This window comes from Monodelphis domestica, chromosome 2 (genome assembly GCF_027887165.1).
Source record: "Monodelphis domestica isolate mMonDom1 chromosome 2, mMonDom1.pri, whole genome shotgun sequence".
Taxonomy (NCBI): Eukaryota; Metazoa; Chordata; class Mammalia; order Didelphimorphia; family Didelphidae; genus Monodelphis; species Monodelphis domestica.
Genome location: NC_077228.1, coordinates 391,077,369 through 391,099,609, shown reverse-complemented (window position 1 = coordinate 391,099,609; position 22,241 = coordinate 391,077,369). Strand labels below are relative to the sequence as shown.

General features: G+C 33.5%; 1 protein-coding gene across 6 annotated transcripts in view; it reads left to right on the top strand.

Annotated features, from left to right (window-relative positions):
• The window catches only part of TBC1D32 (TBC1 domain family member 32), a 246,750-nt gene that overhangs the window by 178,955 nt on the left and 45,554 nt on the right, over positions 1-22,241 (top strand). For 3 of the 6 annotated variants that reach the window (XM_001379912.5, XM_007484500.3, XM_007484499.3), the window contains one exon: positions 8,717-8,800. The exons of 1 other annotated variant lie outside the window; for it this stretch is intronic. In XM_001379912.5, coding sequence (XP_001379949.2) covers positions 8,717-8,800 — 84 coding nt within the window. Of the gene's footprint in view, positions 1-8,716; positions 8,801-10,240; positions 10,750-21,479; positions 21,536-22,241 lie in introns of those variants that run through there. 2 more of the 6 variants (XR_001627115.2, XM_007484501.3) reach the window with 2 other exon arrangements.

Sequence of the window (22,241 nt, the reverse complement as noted above, 5' to 3'; positions counted from 1 at the left end):
TCCTAATTTTCCAATATACCAAAGTATTATTTGGAATGCTTTTGTAGTGATCTTCATCTCTTTCTTAGGGAACTGTAGTGTCTTCCTATTCCCTCTAGCATCAAATGCAAACTTCTTTGTTGGGCATTTAAAAAACTACAAAGTACTTCCTTTGGGGCCATTATTTCTTCTCTTCTCTTTTTTTTTTCACTCCAAAAAAAAGCCTTTTTTGCTTTTCTTCACAAATGACATTTTAGTCATTTCTCTGTATATTTTGTTTCCCCAAAAGGATTGTGATTCCCTTGAAGTCCAAGAAGTAATTCATTTTTGTGTTTGTATCCTCACTGCCTAACACAATGCCTGGCATATAACAGGTACTTAATAAATTTTTGTTGGTTTAATTTAAGTTTAATCACTTCCAAGAACCTTTTTCCTCAAAATAAGAAATTAAATTGTCCTAGTGGATGCAGTTCAAACAGGCAGAGTGAAATGCTGAATTTAGATCTGATTGTGGTTTTTATCCTCTGGACTTCCCCAATTCTGGTATTGACTCCAGTGTGTGATTAATCATGACCCAGGACCACTACAGTCATCTTTATTTTTTCAAAGATCTCCTTTCGTTGTGCCACTTGCCACAGTAATAGCAAGTAGAGACCTAGAAAAAATAATACAATAGGTTCTTCAGTGGTATCAAGCCTACCAGCATCTACTAATCTCTTTTAGCACTCACTCCATTTACTCTTACCCTAACGTGACTTATTTCTTTTATTCACTGACTAACCCAAATGTTCTAACCACAAGAGATTAACCTAGAATATTCTGTACCATAGAGGTTTTTCTTTGGGAATACTGATGGCCTCTTTCTGAATGTTAACACATTTGTTCATTGGCATTTAATTTAATGAACAATTTTTGAAAATCAGTCCCATAGCACCACTAAGATTCTTCAGAAAGGTCAGTGAAAAGATATAATTATATGATCCTATGATTTACAAACTCTTTCAGTTCTTTGAAAAATTTATTTAGATTGGGTAGCTTGAGTTCTATGGGTACTTGCTAAGCACTATTGATATTTTCTTTACTTATCTAGGGTTTCAATTTCTTTTTAGTTTTGGTTGTTCTATTACTCTAGTTTCAGAATTACTCTCAGTACAGATGATAGAATGAAGCAAAATATTAATCAAGTATTCTTCATTGACTCTAACCCCTTTCCAGGCTTCTTACTCACTCCTATATACTCTATGATAAAATAATACTGATCTTGTTCTTTAGACAAGATATTCCAACTCCCAACTCTTGAAATTTTTACTGGATGTCCTCCATACCTGTAATACTCTCTTTCCTCACCTCTGTAGCTTGGCTTCCTTCAATTTCAAACTATAGTTCCTTCCTTTTAGAAGTCATTCACCATTATTCTTAATTATAGTGCCCTCACTCTGTTGATTATTTCCCAGTTTATTACGTATATAGCTTGTTTTTACATCACTATTTGCATTTTGTCTCCCCCATTAAACTATGAACATCTTGAGAGCAGGAACCATATTTTGACTTTATAGCTATATATCTACAGTATTTAGCACAATGCTGGACATATGGTATGAATGTAATAAATAGTTGATTAGCTTTTACCAAAATATAAGCTTTTACCACTTGTATTACAAGTGTGCTAACAGATGGAGGGTTTTTTCCCTAAAAGATGGAATGCAGTTATTAAATAATTTTGAAATAATAAAGATAATTAAAAGAGCAGTAGTTCAATTAGAAAAACTTCACACCTGCTGTTTGACTGAAGTGACATAATTATTTCATTCAGAATGATTAAGTAAGTTGTATTTGTTCTTGGATTCTGTCCCTCTCTGCCTTTCTACATTCCTCTCTTAGTTTAGATCAATTAATAACAAAATAACTTCATGTATTTTTTACTTGTTTTTTACCTATTTGTCAGCTTAAGTTAAATGCTTCTAAGGAATCTCAACACAAAAATATTAAACAAATGCTTGTTTCTAAAGTACAGAACTTAATATGTGTTAAACATCACAAAATCAAAAAATTTAGACCATAAAGAATTAATAGTTGGAACAAAAGTTTTAGATGGAAATTTCCCAAAAGTTAATATTTAGTCAAAGCAATAATGACATAATGGATAACCACATTATGAATATGAATTCTTAATATACATTTTTGATAGTTATGATAATGATTATAAGGAATAATTTGATCTCAGTTACATATCTATAGATGAAAAGAAATATAAATTCATAATGACATTTATAAGTTGCCAGCCAACTTGTTAAAAAGCTGCTAAATACATATCTTTCTGTTTATTGTTATAGAGAATCTAAAAGAAGTATATATTTTAGGTTCCTTAATAATGAAGATAAAATAATATGCATACAGCAGTTACAAAAAGGATGCCTTTTCCATTCATTTGAATGCTGGAGTTTGCTGATTTTATCTAAATAATATCCTTTATTTAAATAATATGGATTAGAGGGGAAAATGTGGGATCTAAAGTTAGAAGATCTGATTTCATAGCTGTGCTTTGCCATTTATATGATTTGTGACTCTGGATAAGTCACTGAACTCTTTTGATTCTCAGTATTCTCATGTGTAAGATGACACCAGCACTGAACTAGATGAATCCTTATCTCCTTTCCAGTTGAAAATCTGTGATCCCACTGGCTCTACCCTAGTTTAATATGTCAGTCTTTCTTACTTGGATTACTGAAATGCCTTGAACCTCTCTTCTTTGCTTCAGTTTTCTAATTTCTACCCATTCATCCTGGGAATCCCTTCCAGATTCATTTTCCTAAAATACAGGTCTAACATCACTCTCCTTTTTCAAATGCTTTAGCAAATCTGTAATAGCTGCTGTGTCTTATCTCCATTCCCCTCTTCACCTTAGTTAATGATTTCATAAGTTTTTGTGGCTGATATACTTGTCACCTAATGGCCAGCTTTCTGGTACTGAATCTTTTTATCCTTATCTAGGCTGATGTAGACTATAAACCTTCACTGGATTTATAACTGATGTTTATATAACACTTGTCATTTGTGCTTAGGACACATGTGAAGTAGGTTCTTATATGCATTAGTCTTAGGAGAAATTTGAGGCTCTGAGAGATTAAGTGACTTGTGCATGGCCACACAAGAGCATAAATGACATAGATAAGATATGAACTTATGTCTCTGCTGACTCTTCTTTCCACTATACTTCCTCTATACTAAAATACTTTTCCGTTTGATAGAACCTGCCAGAGTTTACTGGCATAAACTTAGAGAACACAGGGTCACTTCAATACCATGATGAGCCATTACTGATTAAATATATTCAAGGTCTCCTTATTTTTTTAAGAATTTAGATTTTATTTGAACTTTATTTTTCTTTATTTTATTTTTTTAATTTGGAAAATTTTATTTAATTAATTAATTTAGAATATTTTTCCCATTGTTACAAGATTCATGTTCTTTTCCTCTTCCCAACCTCTCTCTTGTGGCCAGCACACAATTCCACTGGGTTTTACATGTGTCATTGATCAAGATCTATTTCCATATTATTGATATTTGCACTAGGGTGATCATTTGGAGTCTATATCCCCAGTCATATCACCATCAACCCATGTGATCAAGCAGTTGCTTTTTTTTTTCTGTTTCTACTTCCACAGTTCTTCCTCTGAATGTAGATGATGTTCATTCTCATAAGTCCCTCAGAATTGACCTGGATCATTGTATTGCTGCTGGTAGAGAAGAAGTCCATTACATTTAGTTGTACCACAGTGTATCAGTCTCCATGTACAATGTTCTTCTGCTTCTGCTCCTCTCACTCTGCATCACTTTCTGGAGGTTGTTTCAGTCCCCATGGAATTCCTCCACTTTATTATTCCTTTCAGCACAATAGTATTGCATCACCATCAGATACCACAATTTGTTCAGCCATTCCCCAATTGAAGGGCATTCCCTCATTTTCTGATTTTTTGCCACCACAAAGAGTGCAGCTATAAATAATTTTGTACAAGTCTTTTTTTCTTATTATCTCTTTGAAGTATAGACCTAGTAGTGGCTAGATAAAAGGGCAGGCAGTCTTTTAGCACCCTTTGGCATAGTTCCAAATTGCCATCCAGAATGGTTGGATCAATTCACAACTCTGCCAGCAATGTATTAATGTCCCAATTTTGCTACCTCCCATCCAAAATTTATTACTTTCCTTTGCTGTCATGTTAGCCAATCTGCTAGGTGTGAGGTAGTACCTCAGAGTTCTTTTGATTTGCATTTCTCTGATTACAAGAGATTTAGAACACTTTTTCATGTGCTTATTGGTAGTTTTGATTTCTTTATCTGAGCATTGCCTATTCATATCACTTGCCCATTTATCAATTGGGGAATGGCTTGGTTTTTTGCATAATTGATTTAGTTCCCTATATATTTGAATAATTAGACCTTTGTCAAGAGTTTTTTGTTATAAAGATTTTTTCCCCAATTTGTTGCTTCCCTTCTAATTTTTGTTGCATTGGTTTTGTTTGTACAAAATCTTTTTAATTTAATGTAGACAAAATTATTTATTTTACGTTTTCTAATTTTTTTCTCACTCTCGTTTTGTCTTAAAGTCTTTCCTTTCCTAATGATCTGACAAGTATACTATTCTTTTGTTCACCTCATTTACTTAATAGTTTCCTTCCTAATATTCAAGTCATTCACCCATTCTATGTTTATCTTGGTGTAAGGTAAAATGTTGATCTAAACATAATCTCTCCCATACTATTTTCCAATTTTCCCAGCAGTTTTTGTCAAATAGTGCATTTTGGTCCCAAAAGTTGGAATCTTTGGGTTTATCATAGACTGTCTTGCTGAGGTCACTTACTAGTCTATTCCACTGATCTTCCCTTTTTTCTCTTAGCCAGTACCATATTGTTTTGATGACCACTGCTTTATAATGCAATTTAAGATCTTGTACTGCTAGGCTACCTTCCTTCACTTTTTTTTTCATTATTTCCTCAAGTACTCCTTATTGCCTGCCAAATAATTATCTTCCCTATTATCAAATTTCTTCATCAGTCTGCCTTAATCCAGTAAAAAATCTTGTCAGGTTTCATTGATGGTGTCTGAGTTCAAAAGCTGTAATAACATTTTTACTCTACAGTCTAGATGTATATTAGAAAAAATTCATAATGGAAAAATTCCATAATTTTATATAAAATTTTGATATGTATTTTAATAGAAATTAAATTTGGTTACTGGTAATTTTTGAATGTATATATTCTATAATTCCTTTAATCTCTGATTATACTATGAAAGTAAAGCTAGTAGCCACTATAGAGAATATCTAGAGTAATGTAACCCCATTACTTTTTAGAAAAGGAAAACAAGGTCCAATGAGGTTAATCTTCTTGCTGATGATCAAAGATTTAATAACTTGCAGAAGGTCTTCTCTTCATTTTCTCAGATAAGCAAAACTTGTTGGGCTAGCAAAGTCAAAGTCCTCTCTTGCATTTGCCTTGGGCCAGTCAGTCAAATTGACATCCTGTCTAGTTTTTTCTATGAATCGCTAGTGTTCATGGGGGCTAAATATTTCAGACAATATTAAATCTGTATTATTAAAGATTTTGAAGGCCTGTTTCAGCTCTTTTATACATTTATAAGGTTCGTACAAGAATTTTGGAAACAGATGTTTCAGAGAGTCCAAGTCTTGGGTTGAAAAAAACTTGTGTACCTTTTGAGTGCAGTACACCAACCCTGTCAGGAATCTTAGCTATATCCCTTAGAAGTAGGATTTTCTGAGACCCTATGATCTCATCAGATGTTGTATTATATTTGTCATTTACCTCTGCCTTATTATAAACTTTGTCCTTTGCTCTTGCTTTAGTGTCATTAGCTTTTTTTGTATCTTTTCCTGAAGTCACTGTGTCCCCAAACATTTCTGCATTTGTTTCAGTCCCTTCCTCATCATTTCCTTCTTCCCTGCTAGTTAGATATTCACAGTACATCCTTTGAACCATTTGTTCTAGTTTGTCATCAGTTACCAATATTTGAAAAGCTTTCTTGGGTGTAATCAATCTTAAAACAGTTCCCAGATAGGAGAGGGTCTGAATCATGGCCATGAGAATAACGTAAATCTGTGTTACCACTTGCCACATCACGGTGGTAGAAAATAGCATCATTGTAATGAACGGTGTTGAGTTTGCTATAAAATTCACAGTGTCCATCTTGACTATATATTTTATATGTATATAAAATATATATTTAGTATAATAGCCATCAGCAGTGATGCTCAAAGGATAACTTGTAGCATCATATTGTCTCTTGTTTACTTTCCAAACACACCTCTATTTTATCTTTTCAATACCCTGGGATGGATTCAATCTTTTCTTGGGGTGCCAAATTGTAATAGTGGGATAGACAGAAGGGGCTTTAAAATTCTAGGAACAGGAAACCAGCTGCTGGAGGGGACTGATCACTGTGTAACCACTTCCTCCTTCCTCTACTAAGGCTAGACAACCTTAATGGAGTCTGCACCTGACCAACAGTGAGTCAACCCCTTCCAACTTCTTTGACTTGAAATCCTCCCTTCTTTTACAAAAATTAGAGACAGTCTTCTGTAAACTAAAATGACTAATTTATTTCTTGGGAAAAGAAAGATATCAAGAGAGGAGGTAGAGGATGGAAGGGACCAAGGAAACCCTGATGGCTGCTCCCTAATGGGCTACTTTTAGATGGTGGGATTTCATTGTCTTTCAAGGGTGAAATGATGATCCAGAGTGATCTTCAGTAACAGGGCAAAAACACTTTTCTTCAGCACAGCCAGGTAGAAGGGGCATTAGAAAGGCAACTCTCCTCCCTAGCTCTTGTTAGAGTCTCTGGAGAGAGAGAGTGAGACTCAGCTCTGGCCAACAGTTTTTTTCCCCCTTTGAATCTTCAATAGAATTCTCAGTTCTCCCTTCCCCCACCAGCTGCATGTTCCATCTGCCTCTCCTGGGTCCATCTTCATTAAATCTAATATTTTCCTTTGCTTTTCACCATTTCTCTTGACTACAGTATTATGTTTTAAAGGTCAGATCTGAACCTTCAAAGTCCATTGACTTCCAACCACAGGGATAGGGGTCTTTCTGTAATGCCTATTCATTCTTAAGGATGTAGATGACAGAATTTTTTACTCAATTAACAGCATCTACCTTCTATCATCTACCTTCTCTTGGACTCTGCCCTTTGAATCATTCTGGATTCCAGTTTTCCATGTTGTCCCTTATTTTGACTTAATCTAAGTCTCCATTGCCTTCTAGGCTATTTCCATTTGCTGTCTCTAGGAACATAACTCTGTACCCCTCTTCCTTCTTAGCTCTCCTTTATTTGGTATCTTTCTCTGTTAGAGCTTAAATTTCTTGAGAGCAAGGACTTCCTTGTTTGTTTGCTTTTCCAGCTTGAAGCACAACTCCTAGAACATAGTAAATGTTCAGTAAATATACTATATTCTAGTTATGTAGTGATAAAGTCATTCTAGTAGTGTTAAAAGAAAACTGTTCACTTAGCTCAGTTGCTTAAGAGTTGTGAGCTCTAAAATAAGAGATCTTTATCTTTTACATCTTAATAGTTATTTATATTTATAATGAAAGCGGCTAGTTGTCCAGTCAATAAACCATATAACTTTTCATTTAGTAATTGTTTCACTCTTTATATTGTGAACTTCTTGAGGTCAGGGATTGTCTCTAACACTTATTACAGTGCCTGGCACATAGTAGTTACATAATAGATGTGTGTGGATAGACTAATAGAAGAGAGGCCAGGACAAAGCATTGGTTTAGAAGTTAGAAGGGCTTTGTATCTCTTCTAACACCTAGGCCAGTGTTCCATACCTAATAGGTATATTAGGTGTAGATTCATAAGCCTGAGAGTTGGAAGAGACTTAATCAACCATCAAATGATTAAAATCAAATCCAAATCTTTCATCTACCTCTGCCTCCTAAATCCCATCCTTTTCCTCCATTTTATGAATGAGAAAATAGTGATTTTATCATTGAGATCATTAATAATAGCAGATGTGCTGTTATATAAGAACTCAGATCTTTTTACCACATCATACTACCTTTGTATGTTTATTTTTGGTTTTTAACCTAGCTATATGGACATGTGCTTATATGTGCAGACACTAACAGTATTAGAATTTACATTGGCCAACCAGTTTAAATCAAGAGGTACCAATTTCTATAATTTGTAGAAAAAATCAAGATATCCTTCATTTTTCATTCAATACAATTGCCCTGAACAAATATTGCTAATTTCTAATTTTATATTTAATGCATACAGAAATATATAAAAATTCTGAGACTACATTTATCCTAACTCACCTTTAAAGTAAACCTTTTTATTCCTACATGTGCAAATAATCCTAAATATGGAAATTAATTAGTTATTATAGCCTAATTAATGTTAAATTTATTATATTGAGATAATTTATCAAATTCTTAGGTAATCCATGGAGAATCTAAAGAGAGCAGATGATTTGTTTCCAAAAGTTTTTACATTGAATGGATTCTTCATAAAGCTATTAAAATTTAATTCAAATCTGAACAGTTGTTATGAATTCTAAAATAGTGTATGCTTTGAATTTCTACCTCACAATATTACTACACAACAATTCAAATTACTTTTCGCTGCCTAAGTTTGTAATGTGTGTGTATATATATATATATGTTGCCATGCTTCATTAATGATTTTAATATCCTTAAGATTTTCTCGCTTCTTCCAGTTTTGGCAGAATTACTTGAAAAGTTTGTGTTGAATCTCACAGAAAACCCATTTGAATGCTACTTTCCCACTGTTGAATATAAAGGTAAACATTTTATCTTTCTTTTCATAATGTAAATATTTACATTTATAATTTAGAGTAGCACCATTTTTGAATTTTGAGAAAAGTCCAAGATACAGTTCATATTTTGCAGATATAGCTCATAAAGAAGTCATAAATTTCAAACGATAGACTGGACCTGTGATTTCATTGATGTAAGGAAAGTTCTAGGAGAACTCACAACTCTTAAAAATTAGCCTTAGAGAATTTTGTGGGGCACTGAGAACCTTAAATGAGTTGCCCAGCCATATAGCTAATATTTCTCAGAGGCAGGACATGAATCAACATTGTTTTAACTGAAGTGTACCCTTTCTCTAGTACCATGCTTCATCATAGAAATAACACTGAAAATTGAGTTTGAAAACCTTATTTTTTGCTCGATTACACTTTTTTTCTTACTAAAAATCTCAGCAAAGCATCTAACCAGTAGGTGTTTTTTTAATTTTTACTTTACTTTTTTGTACTTGTTTTTCGTTAGGTGCTAAATGATTATATAGGAGTTGAAAAGAAAGCAGGAAGGAAATATAAGAATATAAGGGAGTCTTTAATAATCTTTAAGACCTTGTTGGGATTTTTGTACTTTTACTATTTTTTTTCTCAGTTTGATAGGTTTAAGGTAATAACTTCTCTGTTGTTGCACTTTGCATTTTTATAGGGAAAGGAGGAAATTAGCATTTATTAAGTGCATACTATGAGCCAGGCATTGTTTTCAGTATCTTATAAATATTCTCATTTGGCCTTTACAAAAACACTGGGAAAATAAGTGCTATTTTTTCCAATTTTACATTTGAAGAAAGTAAAGTACATAGAGTAAGCTACTTGTCCAGGATCACATAAGGTAGTAAGTGCCTGAGGTCAGCTTTGTGTTCAAGTCTTCTTGACTCAAGACAAATAACATTAGTACTATTAGCTAGCATTTATGTAGCACTTTAAGGTTTACAAAATACTGTATAATTATGATCTCATTTTATCCTTATAGCAATCCTAGTATTTAGAGGCTCTTATTATCTCCATTTTACAAATCCAGAAATTGGGACAAACCAAGATTAAGTGATTTGCTTAGGGTCAAAAAGTCAGAAAGTATCTAAGTCTAATTTTCAACTCAGTTCTTCTTGCTCCAAGTCTAGTACTCTATCTATTATGCCACTTAGCTTCCTTTTTCTGATTTTTAACATGTTTTAAGTATTTTTTCAAATGGCAGTTGATAGTTTAAATTTTTCCATAAAATTATTTGTATCATTTATCCCCATATATTAAGGAATGAGTTTAACATATTTTTTCAGATATTAGATTTTTAATGCAAAAAATTTTAACTCATCCCATGCTTTTTTCTTCTGCTGTTTATGTTTTTTTGTATGTGCATTTAAAAATTACATTATTCATATGTGTATGATTTTATAATTTATAATTTCCTCCTTCCTACAGCTATTTACAAAGCCTCATCTTCGATATACTTGTGCATGATATAACTTTCTATTCTGCTATTTGGATCATTTATCTCTTGGATGGCTTCTAGTGTATGATGTGAATTCTAATCTAAATCTTTTTTTTCTGCCAAATTGCTGCCCCATTTTCTTTACTACTCTTACTGAATAAAAACTGTATCCCAATCAGGAATTTCATTCCATTCTCTTAATTTTAAAAAGAGCCTCTTTGTATTATTTGTTCTTATATGAATTTGATGAAAATCACTTATGAGTATATAAAGCCTGGTTGTTACTGTTTTTCATCATTTAAAATTCTCCTGTGAAATTATACTTTTTCCTTGTTTAGTTTCTCTTCTGTGAGCATTTTATTTAGGTTATCTCCTTCCTGTTGAGCACATATTGGCATTTTATTTTTTATTAGTAACTAATACTTTAAAAAAAGTTTTCTGTTTTGTTGCCATATAATCTGGTATCCTATTGTCTAATAAATTTATTTCCTTCAATTGTGAATTCCCCTTTTTATTTTAGATTTAACAATTTGTTTTTCCCTCCTCTCATTTCTTTAAATTTGGTTAATATTTTTCATTGTTTATTAGTCTTCATAAATGTTCCATTTTTTTGCCTAGTGTAGGTACTTTTAAATTTATAGTTCTATTATTTCACCTTCAATTAAAAAGTTTTTCTACTTGCCTCTTGGTTATTAATTTGCTAGTCATATCCTTCCTTTTATCTCCACTTGCTGAAATCATAACTGTCATATAAGATTGAAGTCAAAATTCACTTTTATGAAGCTTTTACTGACTATATCAGGAAGAAGTAATTTTCCCACAAATTTTCTGTAGTACTGGTATACACAAAATATCAAACATATATGCAGTCAGGTAGATATATTTTGGAAGATTTGAGGGAGGATGACATAGATAAGACTTATTTCCCAGTGTGAGAAAATGTGCAATGGGAAAATGTGGACGAGTTGTGAACTTCATGGAGTGGAAGTCATATTTGCTGCTGATATCAACTGATGAGCACACATTGTTTTTTGTATGTAGAGAACATTTAATGTTGCAAAATTTATTTTTAAAATACTGAATAAGACTGATTACTCAGTGAACATTAATCTGTTTTCTGCCCTCTTGCATCATTTCTAAATTATGCCAAATGCTATCTCAGATGTTAGCTTTTCAGCTTATTATTTGGTCATATATTTAGAATGAATGTAAATTAAAATTTCTTAAAGGCTATAACTGATTAGCTACTCAGTACTTTGATATTATAGAAGAATATAAAGTGGCTTCCTGTTGATTGATTTCTTTAATATTTATTATAGTGATATGTTGAAGTTGATGTTATTATTACTGTCAGTCCAACCTGACAGTAAATATTTTCATGATTTATCACTTTTTTTTTGTTTTTTTGCCAATGGTACAAAAGTTTGGTATAATAAATTTTCTCTACTACAAATATACAAATATGTTTTTTAATATATGAAAGATGTTTCAAAAGAAAGCCTGATTATATGGATTAAATGTTTTCCAAGTTTCCAGAAATGAGAAATTGATTATCTTTTTTAAAATGACAGCTTTATAAGCCCTCAGGTAGCTGAAATTAGAATAACAGTCATCCATCTGTTGATTCCCTCAGGATTTCAATCTATTATAAATCTAAAAAAAAATTAAATTAGTTAGAGTTTATCCTCCTAAAAAGAGAATAGAACAGATAAAGTTTTATATATTTGTAATTTATAATTCCTTGTAGCTGTACTAATTTTAATTGAAGTTAAAATTGTAGTAATTGTAGTATTTTCAGGAGTATAGGATTAAAAAACAAGAAAACATGGGAAGCGGGAAGGAATCCGACGTGGTGAGTGGACTTGATGGGACAGACTAATGAGGACTCGGGGGATACTAAAACAAGTACTGAAATAACATGAGGGGCAGTAGAAGTGAATACCATGACAGGCACAAATGAAACTCAGGGCAATTTTATAAGACCTCAGGAGCACACAAGATCATGGCTCTCTGAGATGTAGCAAAGCTGACTGATAACTGGCATCTTACATGCAAAGGTCCATAAGTCATTTCACCACCCATGACTTGGATTCCTTGAGCAAACGAATGCATAAATTCCTAACAGAATCGCATCACGAGATCAAAGACCTGAAAAGAACATTTCACCTCTATGAACTGGACTTTGAAGATGTTGAAATTCTTTTATCTGAACTTTTTACTCCCCAGACACATAAAAATTTATTGAACAAACAAAGAAAGATTCCTAACTTACTATCTGTCCAGAAGTTATTGAAGATTTTGATTTTTCCAATCCAATGTCAATGACTTATCTTAAGAAATGCCTTGAAGACCTTTTGCAGGGAATGAAATAGTTATCTGAAAGACTAAATGCTTGGGGGAAATTTGACTTTGTCCCAAGAGGGAAAAAAAAGCATCCTTCTGATTTTATGGATCACCTGATTGAAAATATTGAGGGACTGTTAGGCTTTAACCCTGATTCCCAGGAATCTTTGGCATGCATTAGGAGATAATTTCTACGGAGTTTTGATAAACAGTTGAAGGATTTCTTTAAAAATTACATCCCGAAATATGATTCTATTTCCCTTAATGAAATAAGAGATACAGCCACACATATATATATATATATATATATATATATATATATATATATAAGAACCAATTGGAACAGGAAAGGAAAAAAAGATGAGTTAAAAAAGAGATTACAGGATACCACAGAAATGCTCAAACAGAAAGAGATGAAGTTAATAACCTAGATACAATTAAGACATTTAAGACAGACCCCACAATACAGGCAGGCATCTAAAAATCAACAGAGAGTACAAAGAGACACCAAGACCTGTTTTTTATACTTGAGACAAGGACACATAGTGAGAAACTGCCCATTGAAACATCGTTATGAACAAGGCCAAAATAAGAGAGATAGGAAATTTCAAAATTCATATTATTATGAAAGGGTGTATACTAACAAGAATTATGGGAGACAGGAATCAAATACTAAGCAGTGTTGCTCTCACTACAAACTTATGGAAAAGGACACCCCAGATCTAAAATCCATGGAAGCAGCAATAGCTTCTGGAGCAAAACTCTGTTACTCAGAGGTGGTAGCAAGGAACAATCATCATTCTGCATGAAACCAGGCTCCAGCTACATTAAATATTGGAAATGAGATAAATTTGGGAGGTACCGTAGGGAGGAAACATGAAGGCATAAGCATAAAATGCAAAAAGGGAGATGGTAGAGAGGAGACAGAGAACTTCAAAATTTTAGTGGTGGAAAAACTGACAATTTGGCAAGATGCCAAAGGAAGCAACTTAAGTACAAATCAGAAATCTATGATTGAGATGGGAAAAGAAATTGCACAGTTAATCACAAACATGAAACATGACATTTTCGATTCACAATACATGGGCACACAAAACTGCATGGAGAAAGGCAAGGAACAGATTAAAATCTTTTTGGAGAATTTTTTAGCTTGCAGAATGGGTCTAGGAATTAGGACACCAAACAGGGTTAGAAAATCTTTAAAACAGCAACTTGATACTGTAAATGTTAAAAACTGTAAATGCCAAACTGTAAAGGTTTTGGCCAGACTAGTAAAGATAAACTGCCCATTCTTAGTTCTCATCTTCTTTTGTTCTCACCTTCTCTGGTTAGATAAAATCCTCTGAGTACTTAACACTTCTTTTGTTAAGGTTGCCTTTTGTAAGTTGCTTGACATTTTAGTGATTAATTTAACCTTTATAGGTACTTAGCACCTTTTTGTATTAGATCTAAAAATAGACCTAGCTTAAGGTTCTAGCTTTACTATAAGTATGATTTAGGGACTTTTCATTGTTCAATCAGGAGTTTGCAACTTTATCTTCCCCTAAGGCACTGTCTGAGTAGGGTGGAGTAATTTTAAAAGTTCTCAATACATTCCTGATCAAGTACCTCCATTGTTAAAAATGGGGAATAGCTTAATCAAATCTTCTAAAGTAGAGTCTGAGTAGTTTTAAGATTCACAATACTCCAGACCATTTTGACAAGGCAGCCAAAGAACCCAAAAACATTGTTTCACAAGACCTTACAGATTATAAGGAGAGGAAAGAAAGAGAAATGAGGGGAAAGCTAACTTAAACCCTAAAGCCAAAGACTTTTACCCAGATCATATTAAAAATCTTATAAGATTCAAAGATACCAGTTCTGGAGAAGTATTTAACACAGATCAGTACCAAACTTCCAATGACTGTCTATTCCCTGAACCAGAGGCTGAAAAACAATCTGTGGGAGTGGGTACAGAAGGGCTAAAAGATAATTTGATAGAGAAACATCTTCCAACCAGTTCTCAAATAGAAATCATTTCACTCACAGACCCTCTATCTGACCTTCCTGTCAGGAAATCACCAAGGAACTGTCCGAGGTCCTGAACAGCAATTATATAACATTAACTTAAATAGGGGAAGAATGACTGGGGAAGGAATGGTTACACTTTAACACATCAAAAACTTCAAATATCTGTTGACTATGCATGTGCATTTCAAAGTAGGGAGAAGGAAGGTATAGAGGATAATTGGAATCCTGTTCATGAAAATAAAACAATAGCTAATTTACAAGAGACCCCAGAACCATATGTTGGGATACAAGTGAGAGAACAAAGTTACAAGACTCAGTGATACAGGGGCAAGTGGATCTTTAGCAAAGTCATTCCCAGAAGATACCACCATAGAGGGAAAGGTTTCTGTCTCAACAGATTCAAAGAGAGAGTAAATAGACAAGAACCTGATGCAAAGGATATTGAAGAACCTGTGCATTACAGTAATGTGATAGCAAATCCTCAGGAAGCAGCAAACCCTCAAGAATCAAATTTTTTACCGCAGAACACAGAATTGCAATATAGAACTGGGCAAGAGCTAGAAAATGAATTGCAGAATATAGAAACAACTGAGCAAGGGTCAGAACAAGACACAGAACCTGATTTACCAACATCTGACAAAAGGTCCCAACACCACTGAACAAGAGCTAGTGAAAGACCTGGGGAATACAGAAATCATTGAACAAGAATTAGAACAAGACATGGATAATACAGAACCAAATGGTGCAGTAATATTTGACCTAGATAGCGACGAAGAACAAGAACCTTATGAATATATCAAGTTCTATGAAAAAGACCACAAAGATTTAGATGAGTGGGAAATAGATTGGCATAGTGAACCCCTGAATTCAGAACAAATTAGTTTTTCTGAAGATGTAAACAAAAACATAGAAAACTTTATCAGTGGAGGAAATGCTGTCTGCATTAGTAGTAACTGAAAAATTTTTTGAGAAGTATGGAGATGAAGAAAGTGACAACGAAATAGGAATAAATGAAACTGCATTACAAGTAGATAACAAAGAACAAACTGAGGAAGATATAGACAATGTAATGCTATTATCACACCTTCCTTTCTCTAATCCAGAACTTTTCATAAACCAAGAGACAATACATAATGATGACCCTTCCTATTGTGCCTGGTACCAATTCCACATAAACCCATACAAAAAGGAGCTTTATATTAATCCAGTGTGGTACTAGACATAAGATCCACTACTTAATCCATGAAGTTACTTTGATCAAATCAGGAAAACCCCTAAGCCCATAATGATAAACCCTGGCTGAAAAAAATATATAAGACAAGTCCATAGATCCCAGTAAATGGAGATGGGAAACGTCATAGATGTTATTGGAGCATCTTACCCAAACTAAATTTATTGCATGGAACCAAGAGTTTGAAAGCAAAGGCACCAAAACAGATTAAAGAAGAGAACTGAAATAGGTTACTCATATCCCTCATCCTCCACCTAAAACACAATCTCTCCAGGGTGAGGAAGAGAGGGAGGGGCATCCCATGAAGATACTAATAGTTCCATGCATCTCACATTAAACATCACTATACCCATGATAACATGCCAGAAGAAAATTTGATTGAATCCCAAGAAGACATGCAGAGACAGACGTCCCATGAACAGCCCTTGATAAAGCAAAAAAAAATCTCAATAACATCTGAAATAAATTTAGAAAACTAGGACCTTTCATCTCAAACCAAATGTTTAAGACATTACATACAAGTAACTTAGAATTATCTTTTTCAAAATGTAAAAATGCAAGTTTCATGAGTACAGGAACTAATTCTCTGCTATATTTAATATATACTACTACAATTACTCCATGTGAATCTATATTTTTACCATTATTTGGGCATCCAGCAAATGTGAGGCTTTGGATTATTATGAATATGCATTTATTTAGTACCTAATATATACAAAAAACTTTCTAGGAATACAATGTAGTATGGTTCCTGGCCTCAAGGAGTTTGCAATCTAGTTATGGAGAATAAATGAATGAATAAAAATGTAAATACCTATAAAGAGTATAATAGTAAGTGCCAAATGAGTTCTTTTTCTGTTCTTTGAAATCTAAGTCATGCATTATCAACTACCTATTGGACATTTAAATCTGATTTGTTCTGGAAATGTTTAAAATTAAACATTTCCAAAATTGAAATGATTATTTTTCCTCTATTTTTTACCTTTTTACCCCTATCTCTACACACCTCTGAATTTTTGTTTTTCTTTGAAGAGTACTGAGAGTACCAATCTTCTAATCAATTAGATTTAAAACCTGATAAGCATCTTTAATTCTTACCTTTTATTATCTCAATATATCTACTGACTTGCCAAACCATAACCAGGACATCTCTCAAGTCAGTCTTCTATATTCCTCTCTTACAGCTACCACTGATTCAGACCTTCATCAGTTTTTGCCTGGGCCATAGTAGTTGTGTCCTGAATCTCAAGGCTCTCCCTTCTCCATTCCCTCCAAACAAATTTTCTTAGTATTCAAAATGGACCAAGTAGCTCTCCTTTAGTGACTCCCTAGTACCTTTAAAATCAAATGTCAACACTTCTTTGTTTGACATTTACATCCCTTTTCAGCCTTAGACCACTGTATATTACTTCCTTTCATATAAGCTGCAGTCCAGCCCATCTGACCTTTTTTTCCAAATCTATCTTTCACCTCCTTGACTTCTCATTAATTGCTTCCCATGCCTAGAATTTATTTACTCTTTGTGTCTATCTCTCAGAATCTTTAGTTTCCTTCATGGCTTGTCTTGGGCATTTCCTTCCACAATGAAGCATTTTCTGTTTTCTCCAACTGATAGTTTCTCTATCCCCTCCCCACTTTATCTATTTTGTATATCACTAAACATACTGAAAATGAAGGCAGAAGGGAGTTTTTTTTTTTTTGACTCACTGACTTCTTGATGAGAAGTGAAAATTTTCTTACCTTTAAACAAATACGGCAACAATTTAGAAAAGTTGATAAATATCAAAATATCCCTGCCTCTATAACTATGGGTTTGTCCTCCAGTGGAAAAATTTGTCACTCTCCTGAAAATTTATTTTTCCACACCATTAACCAAGTGCCAGGGAGAATGAATTTAATTTCTTTCTTTATTTATGTCCTAGCATATTGAACTAAAATTAGATAGGACTGAAATGAGTGATTTTGCTGCATAGTAAATATATTCTTTCAACTATTTTTGTCTTTCAGTTACTATATTTATAGGTTAAATGCTTTTTACTTATAAATAATACTTCGATTTCAATAATAATTTGTCTTTAAAGTTAAGTAAATAGACATGACATGCAAAACATATAACATTTTGTGTTGTCACTATTAGAATTTTATTTTGCTATCCTTTTCATATTTCTTCAGGGAATGGAAAGTGAAAAATTCCATTTTTTTCTGATTTTACTTTAAGTATAGGTAAAAAGTTGTTTTTTGTTTTAAAATTCTTTCAAGAAATACTGAGTATGGACTGTTTGTAAATATCTATTTATCTATCTATCATATTGAGAATACAAAGTAGAATAAGACCTCAGTCTGTCTTTTTATAGAGCTTACAATATGGTAAAGGATGTTATATATGCAATTCAATTCAATGAACAATTAAATTCATCCTTTGTACAATGAAGAATACTCAGTACTCAAATGTGTTTTTGATCTCAATAGGTGATAGAATAATGAACTTGAAGTCAGGAAGACTTGGGTTCATAATCTGTGCCCCCATCTCTGTTCCCTTTTCTGCACTTTGACTCTTTCCTCCAGTTGCCTTCTAGGTAGTTTGATTTTCTGTCACCTGAAATTTCAATATGTCTAAGATAAATTAATCTTCTTCCCAAAAATACATAACCTATTTAATTTTCCTATTTTTCTAAGTCATAGCATCATTTTTGCAAGGTCAAAACCCTAACATTATCTTTCTTTCTTTTGTTTATCCATAACTAACAAAATTATCAAGCCTTTTTGATTCTTCTCACAAAATGAAAATTAAATTATATTCCTTCTTTGTTTTATTTTCCATATGAACACTCTAATATAGATCCTTAATACCTAACAACTATATGAAGGCAAAACTCTAGCAGTGAATCTTCCTGACTACAGTACCTATCCCATATTTTGTAGTGTATCAAACCACCAACAGACTCATCTTCCCAAAAAACACCTTTTAACCTAATTTATCTCTTTGTTTATTTTTTTTAGCTTTAAAATTATATTCTTAGTCACCACAACCATCAAAAAATTTAAATAAATAACAAAAATGTATAAAATCACAAACTCCACATTGTTTTCAACTAATATAAACATCCTTTGCTTTTGAGTTCCTTTGGATTTGTTTTGTTTTGATATTTTTCTCTGGATTTTATGACTGTTGTTATTTTAGTGTAAATATAGTATGTGTTATTCTTATTTCCTTTTGTTCTCTTTTCAACTGTTTATATATTTCTCTTTTTTCTTTATATTTCCAATATTTATCATTTCTAATATTATAATTCATTATATTCAAATAGTAAAAGTTATTCATCCATTTCTCTGAATCATTACATTTGTGTTCTTTCCAATTATTTTGCCATTATAAACAAAGCTTCCATGAATATTTTCATACACACATAGCTTTTTAACTCTCTTAATAATGCCCTCAGGGTCTAATCCTAATAATAAGAGCCCTGGATTAATGACCTTGAACAGCTTTACAACTTTTAATATATATTTCCATGTTGTTTTTGAAAAAATACAATTTATAGCTGGTCTAGCATTGTAATGTTAGGCCAGTTTCTCTATGCTCCTATCAGCATTTAGTATTATCAACTTAACCAGTCTAGTTCTCAGTTAAAATATATTACCAAAACCATATAAGCTAAATTGGTCATTAGGCAGCCCACACTCTCTATTGACAGTACCATACTCTTTCCAAAACAAAGTCTTTCCAGCTAGGTTATACCCAGTGAAATTTTTGTTCCAATGACAAAACTCCTCAGGAACGCAGGGTTACCTACATAGTATTGCGAATATAAAATTAAGACTTCTGCAGAATATGGTCTCTAAACCATTGTTCTCCCTCCAGAGACTTTGCTCAGACTTAAATCTGTTGCTAGGCTTGTGCAGATATATGGGGGCTCTCCAGAAAGCTATCATATTTAACTTATCCAAAATTTTATTCATCTCCTTGATTTCTTCCTATGTATTATTTGGGTAGATTTGTCTAGTCTGATAGGGGAAATTTAAAGTCCCCCAAAATATTATTATTTTATTTCCTTTTTCTGCATGTAATTTTATTTTTCCTTTTAAAATCTGGATGATATAACTCTTGGTACATACTGATCCAATATTGATGGGGCTTGGTTATCCAGAATGCCCCACAACATAAAAAGTTACCCTGTTCATCCCTTCCAATTATATACATTTTAGACCCTGACTCTGGATCAGCTGAGACAGAGTATAATCTGCTCCATTCCCTCACCTTCACTTTATGTATGTCTCTCATTTTCTTTCTTTTTTTTATGTCTCCCATTTTTATTGTTTGTCTTATAAACAGCACATTGTCACATTCTGGTTTTTGTTTCTCTCTGTTATCCATTTTCCTCTAGGGGATGAAATCACCCCATTTACACTCAATGTCAGTTACTAGCAGTGCATTCCCATCTATTCTATTCCTTCTCACTCTATATCCCCCTTTTCCTTTCTGCTATATCCCTTTTCAGATGTCTAATTTCTTTTGACCAGTGTGATAGGGGTTTCAAACCCTAGAACTGGAGTTACAATCTAAGAAATTGATGAAGTCTCAGCCATAGCCAGGGAGGGCCCCAGGAGATGTTCTGGAATCTGGGGAGAGCAAGAGTTTCTGTCATAGAGAGGCAGTTAACTCTCTCAATCCTGAGACAGCCTAAGGAGAGGTCTGTCAAGACTTTGCTCCTGAGGAAAACTTACATCTTTCTCCTGGTGATTGGACACCCTTCTTTCTCCCCACTGATCACCTCAGAGCTCCTGGTGCCCAAGGTCTGAACTGTGCCTGTGGACCAAGACCAGGGCCATCCAAGGCTGAATCCCTCAGGGGCTCAAGGCTGCCAAAACCTGGGTTCCCCAATTTAATGAGGGAGTTAAGGGTAACTAGAATGGGGATGCCTTTTTTCCCTCTTAACCCACAAAAACCCTTCCAACAGCCATTTCCCTGTGTTATTTTCAAATTGGTTCAGTTAGAATAAAATTTGATGTTTTCCCCAACTGCCTTTAGTGTGAGTGGGAAACAGTTCCAACTTGAGGGGGGAAGGTAACAGTCTCTCATAGAGGAGGGAACTCCCCTCTATACAGTAGTAGTGCAGTGAAGTCAAGAGGCAGTTTGGGGTTGAGCAGCCATAGCTGAGGGGAGGATGAAGGGGGGAAGTACTCACTACTCTCCTCTCCCTTGGTCAAGTTAAACAGAAGTTATCTCCCCCGAGCCCCAATTTGAGAGGGGAGATCTCTAGTCTTTCTCCCTGTCTCTATACTGACAGACGATTTTCAGTAGGCAATTTGTGATGGGCAACTAAAATTTAGTGGAGAGCCTCAACAAAGTCTGTGACCCTAGACAAAACATTTAAACTCTCAGTGCCCTAGAAAATTCTTTAATGGTAGAAACCACAGAACAGATTCTGACCTGCTTGCGTAGTGATAATTTCTCAGAAGGAAATCCTAGGTCTGTTTAATAAAAAGGGGCATGGAGGGTAGCAAATAAAGACATAAATAAAACTATTCCTTTTCTGAAGCTTTCATTCTATTGAGAATTTTTATAAGGGACTGGAAATCAGGTAGAGTATATATATACAAAGAAATATAAAATATATGTAACCAATCTCATTCATATAATTTAGGTCTTCATCATAACATGTTAGAGGGGAAAGGAGAGAGAGATAGAAGAAATGTGGAGGTAAAATCAACATAATTTAATAGTTTGTTAGATAATGATGTTTTATAGAGAGGAAAGAATAAAAATTATAAAACTGTGTGTCTATGAGGAAGTTATTGATGTCAATAGAAATACAGATATTTGGAGGGGAAATGGTCTCTCCTTGTTAGAAAATGGATCATCGCATTAGAGTTACTTATGAGATACTATAGTAGGCAGCTGACTACTATGTACAATATCCTTTGACCATTTCTGGGGATACATGAACAAAAATGAAATTTGGAGCCTTGAGGAGCTTATATTCTATTAGGGTTGCAGTAGGAGTCAGTGTGCCCAGTTCATCTCTACCTGCCTGCTTTTTGCTTAATGTAATTTTTTCTATAATTACTTTTCTTCCATCTTCTAATTATCCATATGCTTTTCTTTGTAGCTTCCCTGATCATTCTGTCCTTGCTTTCATCTTCCTTCTATTGAATTTCTAGAATACATATGTACTATTTAATACAATTAAGTGCTTAATTATATCTTCTTATATCTATAACTCCATGCTGGTTATATTTGTGATCTTACAAGAATTTAAGCTTTTAGAAGTTATGGAACTATGTTCTATATTAATTCTCTTTTTCCCCACACCCCAGCCCCATACTTGGCACTGTACCAAACATATATATAAAATTTCAGTTAAAACTGTAACTGAGTAAGGGATTAGAGGAGCTTTGTCCCAGGG